Source organism: Rhodamnia argentea, chromosome 2, assembly GCF_020921035.1.
Source record: "Rhodamnia argentea isolate NSW1041297 chromosome 2, ASM2092103v1, whole genome shotgun sequence".
NCBI classification, from domain to species: Eukaryota; Viridiplantae; Streptophyta; class Magnoliopsida; order Myrtales; family Myrtaceae; genus Rhodamnia; species Rhodamnia argentea.
The window spans coordinates 32,717,940-32,732,668 of NC_063151.1; the positions used below are offsets into that span (position 1 = coordinate 32,717,940).

Consider the following 14,729-nt stretch of genomic DNA (forward strand, 5'->3'; position numbering starts at 1 on the left):
TGAAAATATTATTGTTCGTTTATCTTTATAAGTGATATAAACGATCGTGTTAAAGAATATTTATTTTTTGCGAAATACCAAATCATATGCTTCAATTTGATTCAAAATCATTTTGATTGGTGTCAATTCCATGGTTTAAAGTGTTCTTTCTCATCCTAAATCTTATATATAAGAAAGGGGCTCTTAATTGAGTGTTGTCGAGCCGATATAGTGTGGTACTCGAGCTTGACACGGGTTCATAGAATTGGCTTTGAAATAAGATTCTAGCATGAATTTCTTTTTCTCAGTTTCAATTCAGCTAGAGCTCAAATTAGAGGGATTTGCAATTGAGCCGCCAATAAAAGGTGCACGTCTCTTGCCGCAGCAATTAGCAATTTTAAGAAAGTAACAAAAGATCGATTAGAATCGCAAGAGTATCGAGGTTGAAAAAAATCCGAATAACTCAAATGACTAAATTCAAGATCAAGATACTCGAGTAATCATCCAATCGATGGTGAAGCTAAAAATATTTTCTAGCTACCTGACTCAATTCTATTCTTAACGATTAATTAATTTTTCGTCGAAAAGGGAAAAATGAAAATAATAGGATTGAAAATTCCTTATAAAAAAGGAAAATATGAACGTCACTTCATTGCATGTGTAATTTCTCTATTCTTCCACCTCCTTATTTTAATTAATTTAATTCTTCTTGTTTTGTCCGCCGTGGATCTTCTCCGACCTCCTCCTCGAACCTACTAGAGAGCCTCGCCGGAGAAGGAGCGCGAGCAGAACGTCGAGGGGAAGCGAAGCCGAAGCGGGAGAGGCAATGTCTGCTTCGCCCGATACTGATTCAGTCGACGCCCTTCGCTCCCAAATCGATTCTCTCCAGACGAGAGTCAACGTACTTCTCTCTCTCTCTCTTCTCGCGCCCGCCATTGGAAACGTTTCTTCCTCCTTCCCTTTCTGTCGAGAATTCGATCGCGATTATGTGGGAGTTTCGAATGCGTGTATGAGCTGTGCTTCCGAACGCCCACTGTGTTCGCTACGCTCCGTTCGTTTTCTTCACCCCGTCGCTGATTCGCCCGTCTTGCGTGCCTTTGGCGCTGCTCTTTGCACGCACTAACTTTGTCGGTTTCGCGGCTTGCGCATTGCATTTCAGGAGCTGGAGGTGCAGAATGCGAGACTTTCTTCTCAACTGTCTAGATGTTGCTGTCAGAAGGTGAGCCAACTCGATTTTCCTTTAGTTGTTTTTTAAAGGATTTCACTGTCTTTGCAACTTTGTGATTGAATCTAAATATGTTAGAGTAGGCCCAAGCTGGTTTTGGTGTTAGGTCAAGCACGCGTTCGAGTTGAGGATGCGTTATTGTCGGTGATTTGAGTGAATGCGTGCATCTTTTGGTTGGCGCTTCTTTGTTATTGGCTACGGCATATAGATGATAAGCAACTGTGATGTTCCGCGCTGAATCTGATGTACTTGAGGTTATTGCTTCATTTTTTGCAGATGGAAGATGAGGTTAGTTCTGCCGTAGATGGAGGCAGTGTGGTCGATGGAACTGGCAAATCAATGAACTTGGACAAGAAGACTAGGAAGAAAAAAGGTGTTACTGGGCAACTTTCTGAGCTTTAATTGCATGTTTAATCTGAACCATGACATCTTTGTATGTTTATTGCTCTTCAACTTCATTCCAGTTGAGGATTTTTCAGATGAGGTCAGTCAGGTTTCAGGAACAGGAGGAGTGGTTTAAGTTCAAAAGCCAACAATAATTAAGTGGCCTCGAGAGGTTATAGGATACTGTAGTGCTGAAATTTCTTGGAGTTGCATAATGTTCTGTGCTAGTTTTGACTCCAAACAGTCTAAAGAAAAACAAGCAACCCTAAGCATTAAAACTAGACATAATCAAAGCAGCAATGATGTCAATAGTTTCTGATTCTAAATTTTACAGGGTGGGTTCGAGTGAGTTATTTCTAACAACCATGTTTCCATAGACATGTGCATGTTGTTTGGCTGAAGTTCTTTCAATGTGCAGCCATATTAAAGTGAATGTTGCGATACCTCTTGATACAGATTTCAAAACAGGAATTCTCGAACACCATCCAAGGAGATACGTTGCTCTAAGATTGATGTATTTTGGGCAAAGGTACAGATTGTGGCCATTGTACTGTTTGTCGTACAATGTAACTGTTACATCATAAATACGATTTTAATCCAGTGCCGCATAATATCAGTTTCTTGGTCTTGATTTTGTCTGTTCTTAAGTTGCACCATGGAATATAGAATTCTCTGGAAATTGTGAAAGTTTAGCTGTTTAATAAGTTGAAGAAATTTCTGCTATGGAAGCATTCGTGTTCCAAAAAATTGAAATGCTAGGGTGTCGCTGTAGAAATCACTTAAGTTGCAGCATCCATCGCAAGTAAATGTGTAGTGGATGTGATTCGTGAAATATGCAATTGAATTGCTGTTACATTGCATGGCAAGTCTGACTAATTTCCTAGACCAATGAAAGTCTGGATGTGTTGTGCCTTAGGCCGTTGAATGTAGTCTTTTCTTTGGCACAATGAAATCGCTTCACTTATGCTTTATTTTACAGGTTTTATGGTTTTGCCTCTGAAGCACAATTTGATCCAACTGTCGAGGTCCGCCCCTAGATTCCATTTTCTCCTCAAAATTTCTGTTTATTTTCAGCATTGGGCCTAATGGAAATTTGTGCTATGAAAAGGGGTTCTCCTTCTTTGCAAGATGTTAACTTATGTTTTGAGTAAGGACACATATCTTTAGTTACACTAGTAGATCAGTTTGTTTTATGTGCACGAAGTCGCTGAGTTTCTTCTTATTATCAAAGATACACAGAAAAGAGCTTTTTAATATTGTGCAATGTGAATGTTTGAATCATGGATGCTATCGATTTAAAATCTGGAAATTTTCTGTGTTGGCATTCTTGATGGACACACGATCCATTTTTATCAGTATCCCGTCATACTGATTTTGGTATCATGCAGTCTGAAATTTTTAAAGCTCTTGAGAAGACAAAGCTTTTAGTTGGTGACAAGAAAAAGTCGCAGTACTCCAGATGTGGCAGAACAGACAAAGGAGTTTCATCTTTCGGGCAAGTAAGTTCATAAAAAAATTTCTACCCTGCTTCTAAGTTCTTGATAGATCAGTAGATTGTTATTTTGTTTACAGGCGCTAGATTGGAATTTATCTTTTTCCTTCATTTTTTCTATGCAATCACCATTTCCTTGCAAAGAGAATGTGAGTCTTTGTTTCAACTTGTATCAAAATGCTAAGCATTTTCTTGCAAAAACACGAGTCACCTTATATTTTATTGAAAAGCACATTCTCATTTGTATTTTTGAATTTTGGATTATTTCTTAAACTTGGAAAAAACAGATGACAAGGCTCCTCAGAAACAAGTTTTTTAAGGGCTTCCGGAAAAAGATGGTTAACTGCTGCATGTTTACTACTTAGTACTTACAACTACTAAAATGCAATTATGGCATAAGTAGGGGACAACGGCAATTATCAGAGTTTTTCCCCATAAGAACCATATCTTTCCGTTCCCGTGATAGATGTGATTACTGCGAATATTCCTGATGATATTCCTTTTACGAGTGCTTTTGTGATTATCATCTTACTGGATAAGAATCAGTTAGGAGCATATGTGAAGCTCGATTTTCTCAAGGAATTTGAGATTGGGTGTTAATTCAGTCATAGAATATTGTAATCGGAGTGCAAGTTCTGAAGTAAACAGGTTTAGAGAAGCAATGATGTGAATTGGAGATGAGAAAGTAGCAAAGAGCGAGCATTCTGATTGCTGGGAGTCTTCTTGCAAGATGATTGAGAGGTTGACAGAGATGCCACCACAAGATACAAGAAGGATGTATGACGTGGACAAGTGTCTCTTATAAACTGTCATTTTACCTAGGATAATTATGTCTGCTGTTGGCTCTTTCTTTTATGATTCATGTGGATAAGTATCTCCTCAGGTTGCTTATTTTCTCAAGTACATCATAAGTAGGATATGATTTGCTTTCTGATGCAGGTCATTTCTCTGTTTCTACGATCAAACTTGCGACCTAAGAACACTGATGACGCAAACAGTTGGGAACTTTCTGTAGAGAGAGATGGTATGTTGTTTTTACTGAGTGACAGATCTTTAATTGTTTCGAGCTCTATTTTGTCACTATAAATTCTTTAAATTGCTTTTGAATGATAAACTTGGAACTTCGCTGGAAACGTGTGACTCAATGTAATCGCTTCATACTTAAAAAGGAATTAATTGCTAAAATCTAGTGCATTTTGGGCATGGCTGATGTCCAAGCTGCATGTGGAAATAAACTGCTGGTACGGCAATAAAGCATGCATAAAATATACATATCGTATGCATACGTATGGACATCATACTGCTTTCCTCAACAAAAGTGATTCATTTTGCAGGGTTATTCTTCAAGAGAGTGCATATATGTTGGGATTATGCAGTCATGCCAGTTTCTTACTTTATTTGATTTTCTGCAACAAATTATTTACAATGAAAAATGTATCATGTTTAATACGATGCTTACTTTCACTTATATGTCAGTCTTAGACGCGGAAATTGATTATGTGAGAGTGTTGAATCGAATCTTACCCAAAGATATCCGAGTAACTGGCTGGTGTCCTGTTCCAATTGATTTTAGGGCAAGGTTGTTTTCCTTCTCATGGCGTACTTTATTTTGATTCGATACGACAGGCTTTTACTGATGAAATGAGTTAGAGGTGCCTCCAATTTGTTGATTTTATAACGTAAGTCATTGCAGAAACTTGGGGTTTGCCTTTTCACACGATTCTCTCTTCCTCAATATCTTGCAGGTTTAGCTGTATGAGCAGGGAGTACAAATATTTCTTTTGGAGAGATAATTTGGATATTAGGGTATCTCTTCATTTTTTTAGTTTATGACTTTCATAAACAAGTTTTTGCTGAGTTTCAAACAACAAATTTGTTAATGTGACTATTTCATTTCATTTGATAGAAGTCCTTTCTTTGTTATTATGCTAGGCAATGGAGAGTGCAGGCCAAAAGTTTGTTGGGGATCATGATTTCAGAAATTTTTGTAAGATGGATGCGTTTAATGTCCATAACTACAGGCGTCATATAACATCCTTTGAACTTGCTTCTTGTGATAAGAGGTTGGTTCTGGTACATGTACATGCATTTTTTTTTTTTTTTAGATCATTGTAAGGAAAGAAGAGATGCATTTTTATTCCTTGTTTGGGGCAATGAAAGAGAAATCAAGGCGAAAAAACAGGCCCTTTCATGTTGGCCAGTTTCTCTCTTGTACAAGTTATTGAATTAATAAGAACAATTTACTTTGCGTTGTCTTTTCTGATTTTAATAAACTTCCTTTTGTGCAGGTTAGAAAGTAATGAACTGTGGTGTTTCAAAATTAAGGGCAGTGCATTTTTGTGGCACCAAGTTCGTTGCATGGTCGCTGTGATGTTTATGGTTGGCCAAGGTCTTGAATCTCCTAATGTACGTACTATTAAATACTTTACCATTCTGTGTCTTGTTTGCCATAAGTTGAACGTAGGAACTAGGTGAGAGATCTGATAACTCTAAGTTTGTTTGATTACTATGAGTTAAAGCGAAGGAAAGCGCGGTGCTATCAATATTGGACAAGACATGATGGGTAAAAGGCTTTCTATGAGAGGACATCGTGCGATCTGCATAACCATATAGTGACACAAATTAATCCTTTTTTTTAGTTAGTCAATTGTTTGGCATGTGGAAAATAAAGATGTGATGTTCAAATGCTGTGCTGACACAAGTTGGCAGGAGCAAGAAACATGCTTTTGCAAATTGTAGGCTCCAGAAAAAGAAAGCAAAATGCATTCCCTTGTATGTCACTTCTCATTATCAATTTTCTGTATCAAGCGCAGCCATGAGATTTTGGTTGCCGTCTTCATTCCTCATCCCAAAGAGCAGCAATGTCAACTCCGATTTTTTTTGGCTCTGGACTAGCATTTGAATTTAAAGACCACGAAGTGTCTGATAATCATTAGCTTAAGGTAGCTCAGAACCGGTGGATCAATTGACATTACTTGATGTCTTTAATTATGGCACGAATTTGCAATGCATGCACATGCTTGACTGTGTAAAAGCTGTAAAAGAGACATGGCTTACTAAATGTGAGAGCTAGAGTTCAGATCCAGCATACAAGACTCAAAACTTTGATGCCTTTTGGGTGAAGTAAGGCACATGAGAAAGAAAAAGGAGTGTTTTTGGTTTGAGAAATTGATTAGTTATACTGAAAGTTCTCCTATACATCTGAATGTAATTGCTTTGCATATGATAAGAGCATGACCTTCCTGGAAACTCTTCAGGTTGTCAGAAATTTGGAGCATTTACATTGGCAGAGTTGGCTGCAAAGCCGAATTACTTCATTGGCTGGTTAGGAGACTTAATATTTTGATTCTCGTGTCTATAGGTGATAGATGCCTTACTAGATACTGATGGGACACCGAGAAAGCCACAATACACCATGGCTCCAGAAATGCCATTAATTCTTCAATCTTGTGAATTTCAAGGTGTCAGGTTTATCTGTTCCTCAGGTACTTGCCTCATTAAGTAGCATAATCTATTCATCTTAGTTTATCGTTCGTGCTTTTGATAATGTCCTCTGGGTACAGCTCCCCATAGATTTTCTTTCTTTAAAAAAAAAAAAAAACGGTGATTTGCTTGAACTTTTATCCGTCGTTTGTGTTCCTTTTAGGTCATCTTAGTTCATTTGCTAGCTAGCATATTCTTTTTTCAAAATCTTATTGATGCTGATTATCTCAAAATAGATGCTCGGCAAGCATTACATGTGCACTTGGAGGAAGCCTATCAAACATACGAACTCCAAGCTGCAATGACTCATGAGGCTCTTCTGAGTTGCTTGCCTCAGGAACATGGTAGGAGGAAGTGATACTCTGATTTAACCACGTCAATATGATACTTTAATGTCTTTGCTATTTACAGTAATAAATACATCTTCAGGCTGCTCAGATCAGAGCTTATTAGGTACCCACCGAAAAAAGAAGGCAGCCTCACATATTTCTCTCATGTCTCGCCCAACTGAGCGTAAGTCCTCCTATACTGCTGAAGTTCATGTTGTTTTGCTCTTGAAATTATTGCATCATGCTCTGATGTGCAGTGCTATTTTATATTTGAATTCTATTACTTCCGGGAGAAAAAAAAATCTTCATTGGGACTCTTGAACTAGGACAAACTAGGGTCATTGTGAACCTGGTCCCGCTTATGCTTATAGTTGCTTGCTTTATGGGACTTGCAATGTAGTTGGATTATCGTTGTAAACTTAAGCTCATTTTCCCCCATCAACTTCATTTGCCAGAGGGGGAGAGACGAGTGTATTGTTTCCTTGTCCTTTTCTTATTGTGGTGGGAAAACTATGTACGGCATTCTATTGATTCTTTACCCTTATTCTGCCACAGCATCTTATGAAGAGCGGCGTGCCAAATTGAACCTAAAAGTAGAAGCTTGTGAGCTTTCGGGCCAATCCATATAGTCTGTCAAATGGGGATGCTTACTTTTGCTATTTGTGTGGTTCGTGTAACATTTTTGTGATCAAAATATTTGCTCTGGTGAAACAGCTATTTTCACTCGATTCTCCATCTAATTCTCCAGCTGATGTTTGTGTTGTAAAATGACTGGCGTTTGGTTATTCACTGGCCACTGTGAGTGTATCAGTAACTCACGATAGTAGAAAGGTGAAGGCTCGCCAAGACCTGATCTTGGAATACCTTACAAGCAAAAGTACCTAGGGATCTAAATTGCCGATTTTGTAATCATGCTTTTGAACGGTAAGAGGTTATCTTGGCACTTTTCATTTATCAAATGCAACATACTGTTGATATTCTACTGGGCATGCGAGATTCTTTGCTTTCCAGGTTGATTGTCCGCTGCTATGAAGCTGTGATTTTCACTTAGAAAAACCTTCCTTTAATATGCATTGCAATCTGAAAGCTACCATAACCTTGACTTTGCTTGGGTACGTACAATTTGGTGTACCCTAATCAATGAGAATGTCTTCAACCCACGATACCAATCAAAATAATGTCATCGATGCGCACGAAATGACATTAGCGTTATTCGAAAGACGTGGTACCGTGAAACTATTGGTGATTGAGAAATTTTTTGGTGCTTATCAATGACTTAGTGAGCATTAATATATCATAATCGCTTTCTCTGTCTCTGTCTCTGTCTCACTCTCTCTCGGAGAACAGAAACTATGATTTCGTCGGGCCTTTTTGCTTTTAAGTGGCCCCTTTCATCTCGCGTCATGGATGGCAGTAGTGAAAGTCCAGCGAGTCACATGGAGTGCAATCATCTGGATCGACAAAAGCCATGGTCCTGTCAGTTCGTAGGGTCCTGTCGGGCTCCTTATCAAAAGCGGCTCCCGAACTGCAGACTTTCCTTGTCCATATGAAGTGCATTCCACTCTACTCCTTGTTCTTTTCTTGGACAGTTTTTAGTTACGGGGTATGAAGTCCCGGAGCGCAATTTGGTGAGACTAGCTCTTAGCCTCTTACACACTAAATTAAAGCTTATAGAGCCCGGCACACCGATTTCGAAAGAGTAATTTCACTTCTAGTCAGTGCTAATATCGAGGCTATGCACGACCTTTGCGCATGCCCGGCGAGGCGATTTGGTCCGAATCCACATCCCCAAGCTTTTAGCTTGACGGGGGATTTTTCTAGCTCAAGTCTCGTCCCTGCTCCTCATCCATATTAGTGGATGGTAACGACGGTTGAATTCACTGGGAGCTTTTACACTAAATTCGTCTCTAAAAAAGATTGTGAAGTATGTGAAATTGATTTCGACCAATCCCTTCTAATCCCCCGTGGGTCACGTACTTCCGTGTCGCATTCTTACACTCTCGTCTCTTCCCTCCGAATCTCCCCTCATGAGCGCAGGGTCGATACAGAAGAAACGAAACTGCAAAAACAAAGACAGGATTTTTCTGCACCAAACACTTGTCAAAATAAAACGGTAGAGAAATCTGAAAGTACAAAGGATGAAGTGAAGTTGACATTAAATTCCGCAGCTGTAGGCCTTTTGACTACCTAAATAATTCTATTTTCGAACTCGATTTGATCTCCCACCCAAATAATTGAACGTTTAATGCCCCCAAAAAAAGGCAACTGAAAACATAGAAATTTCAAACGTTGTCTGAGTCTGACAATCCATGTTCGTAGAGAGAGGAGACAGAGAGAGAGAGAGAGGGTCGAATCAATCAGATGTTCCGGCGAGGGAAGCTCGGATCGAACAAGTAGTCGCATCTCCTCTCTCTCTCTCTCTCTCTCTCTCTGCACTTTTCATTGCTTCGAGTTCGTCGAAAAAGAAGAAGAGAAGGAGGAGGAGAAGAAATGGAAGCGGCGTTGGGATTGATGAGAAGGATGCCCCCGAAGCACTCGGAGACCGCGCTCTCAGCGCTTCTCAGCCTCTTGCCTCACCGCTCCTCCGATCTTCTCTCCCAAGTCGATCAGCCTCTCCAGGTTCTTCGCTCGCAACTCTCTCTCTCTCTCTCTCTCTCTCTCTCTCTCTCTGAGCGAGAGACAATGCCGATGCAGAGTCTTTTCTTATCTTGCGCTTCGCATTTATCCCTTTCACCCGTCGGTTTTGGTGGCCGCCAGCCGATGTTTCTGATTCCGTCATGCTAGGGTTTCCCGGTTCCTTTGGTGTTCCTTCGGATTTTAGAGCCGATGCTGTTGTGTTTACCTTGACGTTGATTGACTCCATAAAATGTCGTTATTAGTCCCTCCATATCCTGGAAATAGAAGTCCAATGGGAGCGAAAGCTAAAATGGCAACGGCGGTGAACGTGAGAATAGACTGTTTGTGTTGGATAAGATGAGGTCCTAAGCGAGACGCCGATTTTGATGTTGGATAGAACTAGATGAGTTTTGACACCGGATGAGACAAGATGATAGTCCAGGCAATGATACTGAAGAAGAACCAAAAATGAGGTCATTGTCGTTGACGCATTACTGGGTAGCTTTGCAGAAAATTGCATGATGCTTTCGATCGATCCTGTCCTTTCTTCTTGTTTTTCATCTGCAGATCTTAGAACATGGTTTGTGTTGGCTCGACTCTACTGTTGATCTAAATTTGGTGACCTTGGGATTCCGAATTTCTGGGTCAAATGTGATCCCTGTATTGTAGAACTTGCAGCTGGAAAGAGGCAGGATTTATACTAGCCTACAATTTTTGCATTATCTACTGTTTAAAATAGCAAAAATATCTCACAAAAAAAAAAAAATAGCAAAAATATCGCTACAGAACTCACTCATGGAGCAAATGGCAGGTTTTGTGTGATATAGACTCTGGAAAGGAGTTTATTTTGTGTGAATACAACAGAGATGCCGACTCTTACAGGTGCGACTGTTAACTTTCTACTCTTGAAGTACTGCAGAACCTTAGTGTAATCTGATAGCTGCTTATAGTGTGCTGGTATTATTATAGGGGCTATCTGCATTGTATTAGAAGTTTGCCAAGTTTTATGCTCCTTTTTGAATGTTGCTGTTTCTACTTTCAGCTTTGGGAAAACAAACGTGCATTTATTGCTTGTAGGTCAGATATAGCGTAGTGATTACGTGACAATGACATTGTGTATTATAATTTCCTTTCTTCTCTAAGTTACCTTCTTTTACATTAAAAAAAAAAAAAGGGCAGAATAATCATATTTTGGGCATGTGACACGGTAGGAATCAGTAATAACTTGGTAGAGTAAACAAATTGTTGGAACTTCATTGTGAGTCTTCAGTTTAGGATGTACTGTCACTATCTATTTTGCTGTTGGTTATTGGTTTCTAGGTCTATAATGAATCTCCTCTTTTCTTACTGTGCTACCTACTATGTCCATGCAGGTCACCCTGGTCTAGTAAATACCATCCACCATTGGAAGATGGCACGCAGCCATCTTCAGAATTAAGGAAACTGGAGATCGAGGCGAATGACATCTTTGCAATATATCGTGACCAGTGAGGTCCTTTGCTTACCTCGTTCTCTATTTCGGTTATGAGGAAGAAACGGTATAATTGCCAATGAAAATACTAAGGAACAATCTAAGCATCTCAGATGCCCTTGCCTGACCTCGTGCATGTTTGTATTTTATAACAAATGCCATTTTATATTCATAGATATCGCAATTTGATTAACCGGTGGATGCATAGGTACTATGAAGGTGGCATTTCTTCGGTCTATATGTGGGAAGACGATAATGAAGGTTTTGTTGCCTGCTTTTTGATAAAGAAAGGTGAGGTTCTATTGTGCTAGATGGCTCATTTTATAGTGTACCAATTACTAATTCCTTCACATTCTATTTTCTCATCAAGATGGATCAAAGACGGCTCATGGAAGAAGGGGTTACCTGGAAGAAGGGGCATGGGATGCTATACATGTAATTGAGGTACAATCAGTTTAGCAGTTAGTTGTTCTTAGCCTCATCTTTTCACTGTTTCCTGCATCTCCTCTCTTTTTTTATTTGCTGTTGCCTTCAAGGGTTCCGTCACATTGCATCTTCGGTTTTGTGTATAGGTGGGTCCTGAAGAAGATGGGACAGCTCATTATTGTTTAACCAGCACTGTTATGCTCTCTCTCACTACGGATGATGAATCATCAGGCACATTCAGTTTGTCTGGGTCTATTAGAAGACAGGTAATTTGATTACATTGAACGTGGAGGATTTTAATTACCTGTTGACACAACTTTTAATAGATCCCCTATAATAGCTAAGTCGAAGAGGAAATGTCTTCCTCGATATTTTGGGAGATTCAAATATAGCGTTGATAATACTAACTGAAGGTGATGTTTGCCTGAAACACATGAGAGTTACTGGGATGGAAAAGCATATGAGTGTCTAAATTCTTAGCAGAAAGCTTGACCCAGACAGGCCTTCCTATATATAGATACCAGTGTTGCCTGGACTTGGCACTTTAGGCCTAAGTACCCATTTCGATGCGACACAGATGTGTGCACGAAATTGAATGGGCTCTCTACTTTATTCTTTAGTAAAGTGGTTCTAATATGGATGGACTTTCAGCCAGCTTGACAAAGTTTGCAGTTAGGAAAACTATGCACATTGGGCCTTATTTTACTCTCTCTCTCTCTCTCTCTCTCTCTCTCTCTCTCTCTCGATATTGGTTTTTAATTGTGTCATTTGGCGCGCGCGTGTGCGCACCACTGCCTGATGGTTGCGTAATGTCTAGCAAATGATCTACGTAATTGTAAGCAGGATGTCTCTTGAAGTACTCTTTATGAGTTACTTCTTGCTGGTTTGCTATTATTGTTTCTTGAACCACAGTATAATCTTTTTGCGTACCCTGAGGGGAAGGTTCTCTTAGTTTTAGGGATAGCTAGCGAGCAAGTTCAGTTTTAGCATCATTATGTCATTTAAAGCTTTGTTAGTCATGGAATTAATAAGGATCTAGTTTTAGCATCATTATGTTATTCAAGGCTTTGTTAATCATGCAACTAATTAGGATCTCATTTTGAAGCTATTATCTTGGGTTCTAGATATATTTGTTTACATCATGTGCATGTACAATTGAGTTTGCTTCATATGGAACTTTTCATGTTTTTTCGCCATGTAGATGAATATGGACCTCTCAATTGCTGAGGGCCATCTTTGTAACATGGGAAGGATGATAGAGGAAATGGAGGGTAAGCTGAGGAACTCGCTTGATCAGGTTTGGTGAATTCCATTGTTGCAATCTTCTCAATTTCTTTTTTTTGTTATTATTTTTTTGCCTTAGTGACTTGCATATATGCTTCGGCCATTTCTTGACCGGCATACCTAGAATCTCATACTATTTGTTGGCCTGTCACTTATAATGCAGGTCTATTTTGGAAAGACAAAAGAGATGGTCTGCACCTTGCGACCACCAGCTGAAATAACGCAGATGAGAATGCCTGAGAGCTGATATATGCCATGTTGTCATGAATTACATGTTGCCATTCTCCCAAGGCCTGATAATTAGTCTAATTATCCAACTTTGGAACTCCAGCCCTGCATGCAGCACGCTGCCAAGAGGAGGATGGTGGTAGATCCGATTCTGTTACTTTCTTAGGACTTAGAAACTTCAAAGGGGACATTTTTCAGCTATCAATGTGCCGTTGCTTAAACATGATTTGTACATGTGAAATGATGTGTCTATTGCATGGCCTTTTAGTTTAGATGAAACATTCGAAAGGTGCATAGGGGATACTCTATTAAAACAATGTCCAGGCTGATGAGTTTCTTGGCAGGTGCACTTTTCCTACGGTTGGATTTGTTGGATAGTTGTACTTCTTTTTTCGGGTTATATCTTATCGCGGACTCGGGTGGAAATTCTGCTTTCGATTAAACTGTGCAGAGTGAATGTTAAGCAACCAAAGCAAATAGACCTATGGTAAATCCGCGAATGATACACTGTCAACAAACCATGATTAAACCTGTTTGCAGCGTGAGGAACAGCGATCCTCGGGTAGTGGGCGCCCAGTAGTGAATAAAAGCTGCGGATGATATCAGGAAAATGATTTACGTGATTAAAGATATTTAACAAGTCTTGCAACAATCTTTATATTGAAAATTCAGATCAGCTTTGATAAAATTTTCTAATCTGATAAAGCACTTGAAGCTTAAATCAAGGCAATTTTTTCTTAATCTGTAGCTGATAGCAAGTTAATTGGTTTGCTCTTTATTGAATCAGACAGCATTTTGATTTCTCAGAGAAAATTGAAGGGAGGGGAAACACCTCATACGAGGAATTTTGCGCTTGCAAGAAGAAGTACGCGATAAAATAGTCCTTCAAATCAAAGATTAGCTACTCCTACGGTCCCTTGACTTTAATCTATTATAAAAGTAGAGAGAAAGTCATTCATTCCCACAGTATAGAAAAATTGTTCTATTGTCTATTTGACATGAAGTACAAGTTTAGTGCAAGTAGACGTCAAAGCCTAGAAGATTAAAAAAAAATGATACAAATGATCCTTAAACTTTGACTTAATCTGCAATGTAATCCCTAAATTTTTAATTTGATCAAAACTTTAGCCCAATGTGAAATGTGGTTCCCGAACTTTTAATTTTACCAATATAATTCTTGAACTTTTGAAACATGTTCAACCTAGTCTTTGAATTTGCATCAATAGAAGGATTACATTGAACATCTGCCTATAGTTCGGCGACTAAGCTGAATATGTTCGAAGAGTTCATGAATTATATTTGTCAAATTAAAAATTCGGGGACCACTAGGGGTGTGCATGGTCCGGGCCGGTCCGGTCCCGACATGGAACCGAGGACCGGACCGTAGTCCCGGTCCCCATATTTTCAGGACCAAGGACCGGACCGGGACCGCCGGTCTTGGTCCGGGCCGGTCCCGGTCCGGTCTCGGTCCCCGCCCAATGGGACCGCTAACTATTGAAAATCTAGTCAACTTAATAAATTATGCCATGGTAAAAACATAACGACTCGCTATGACTTTTATGATCGACGAACTTGACCAAAATGTTCGAATTCAATACAAAATCCAGCCATTACATGATAAAAACATCACCAACTGCACTCAAAAAAGCCTGCAGTGAGAAAAGATGACCAAAAACAAGATGGAAAATAAGACTAAAAAAAAAGTCTTGAGGAAGAGAGTGCGACCGTGCAAGGTTGGGACAAAAATGGGCAGTGGACTTTTATTATTCTGTTTTGTTTTCAATTTTTTTTTGCAATTGTATATATTTATAT

At 39.3% G+C, this 14,729-nt stretch overlaps 2 protein-coding genes across 4 annotated transcripts; both read left to right on the plus strand.

The window, feature by feature from the left end:
• Positions 1-706: 706 nt before the first annotated feature.
• Positions 707-7,680, plus strand: LOC115726867 (tRNA pseudouridine(38/39) synthase). 3 transcript variants are annotated; one of them, XM_030656976.2, is made up of 15 exons: positions 707-880; positions 1,139-1,198; positions 1,481-1,577; positions 2,045-2,117; positions 2,568-2,613; positions 2,977-3,087; positions 4,020-4,104; positions 4,557-4,659; positions 4,826-4,886; positions 5,013-5,143; positions 5,369-5,486; positions 6,442-6,565; positions 6,800-6,907; positions 6,993-7,076; positions 7,448-7,680. In XM_030656976.2, the coding sequence occupies exons 1-15, from the start codon at positions 806-808 to the stop codon at positions 7,519-7,521; spliced, it is 1,350 nt and encodes a 449-aa protein (XP_030512836.1). In that variant the 5' UTR covers positions 707-805; the 3' UTR covers positions 7,522-7,680. The 3 variants fall into 3 exon arrangements, with proteins under 3 accessions (XP_030512836.1, XP_030512908.1, XP_048130871.1); XM_030657048.2 differs by lacking the exon at positions 1,139-1,198; XM_048274914.1 differs by lacking the exon at positions 7,448-7,680 and having other exon boundaries at positions 6,796-6,907; positions 6,993-7,025.
• A 1,542-nt stretch (positions 7,681-9,222) lies between these two features.
• Positions 9,223-13,292, plus strand: LOC115727823 (probable F-actin-capping protein subunit beta). The gene is made up of 8 exons (XM_030658154.2): positions 9,223-9,511; positions 10,320-10,390; positions 10,882-10,995; positions 11,188-11,270; positions 11,350-11,423; positions 11,552-11,671; positions 12,607-12,702; positions 12,853-13,292. The coding sequence occupies exons 1-8, from the start codon at positions 9,383-9,385 to the stop codon at positions 12,934-12,936; spliced, it is 771 nt and encodes a 256-aa protein (XP_030514014.1). The 5' UTR covers positions 9,223-9,382; the 3' UTR covers positions 12,937-13,292.
• Positions 13,293-14,729: the final 1,437 nt, after the last annotated feature.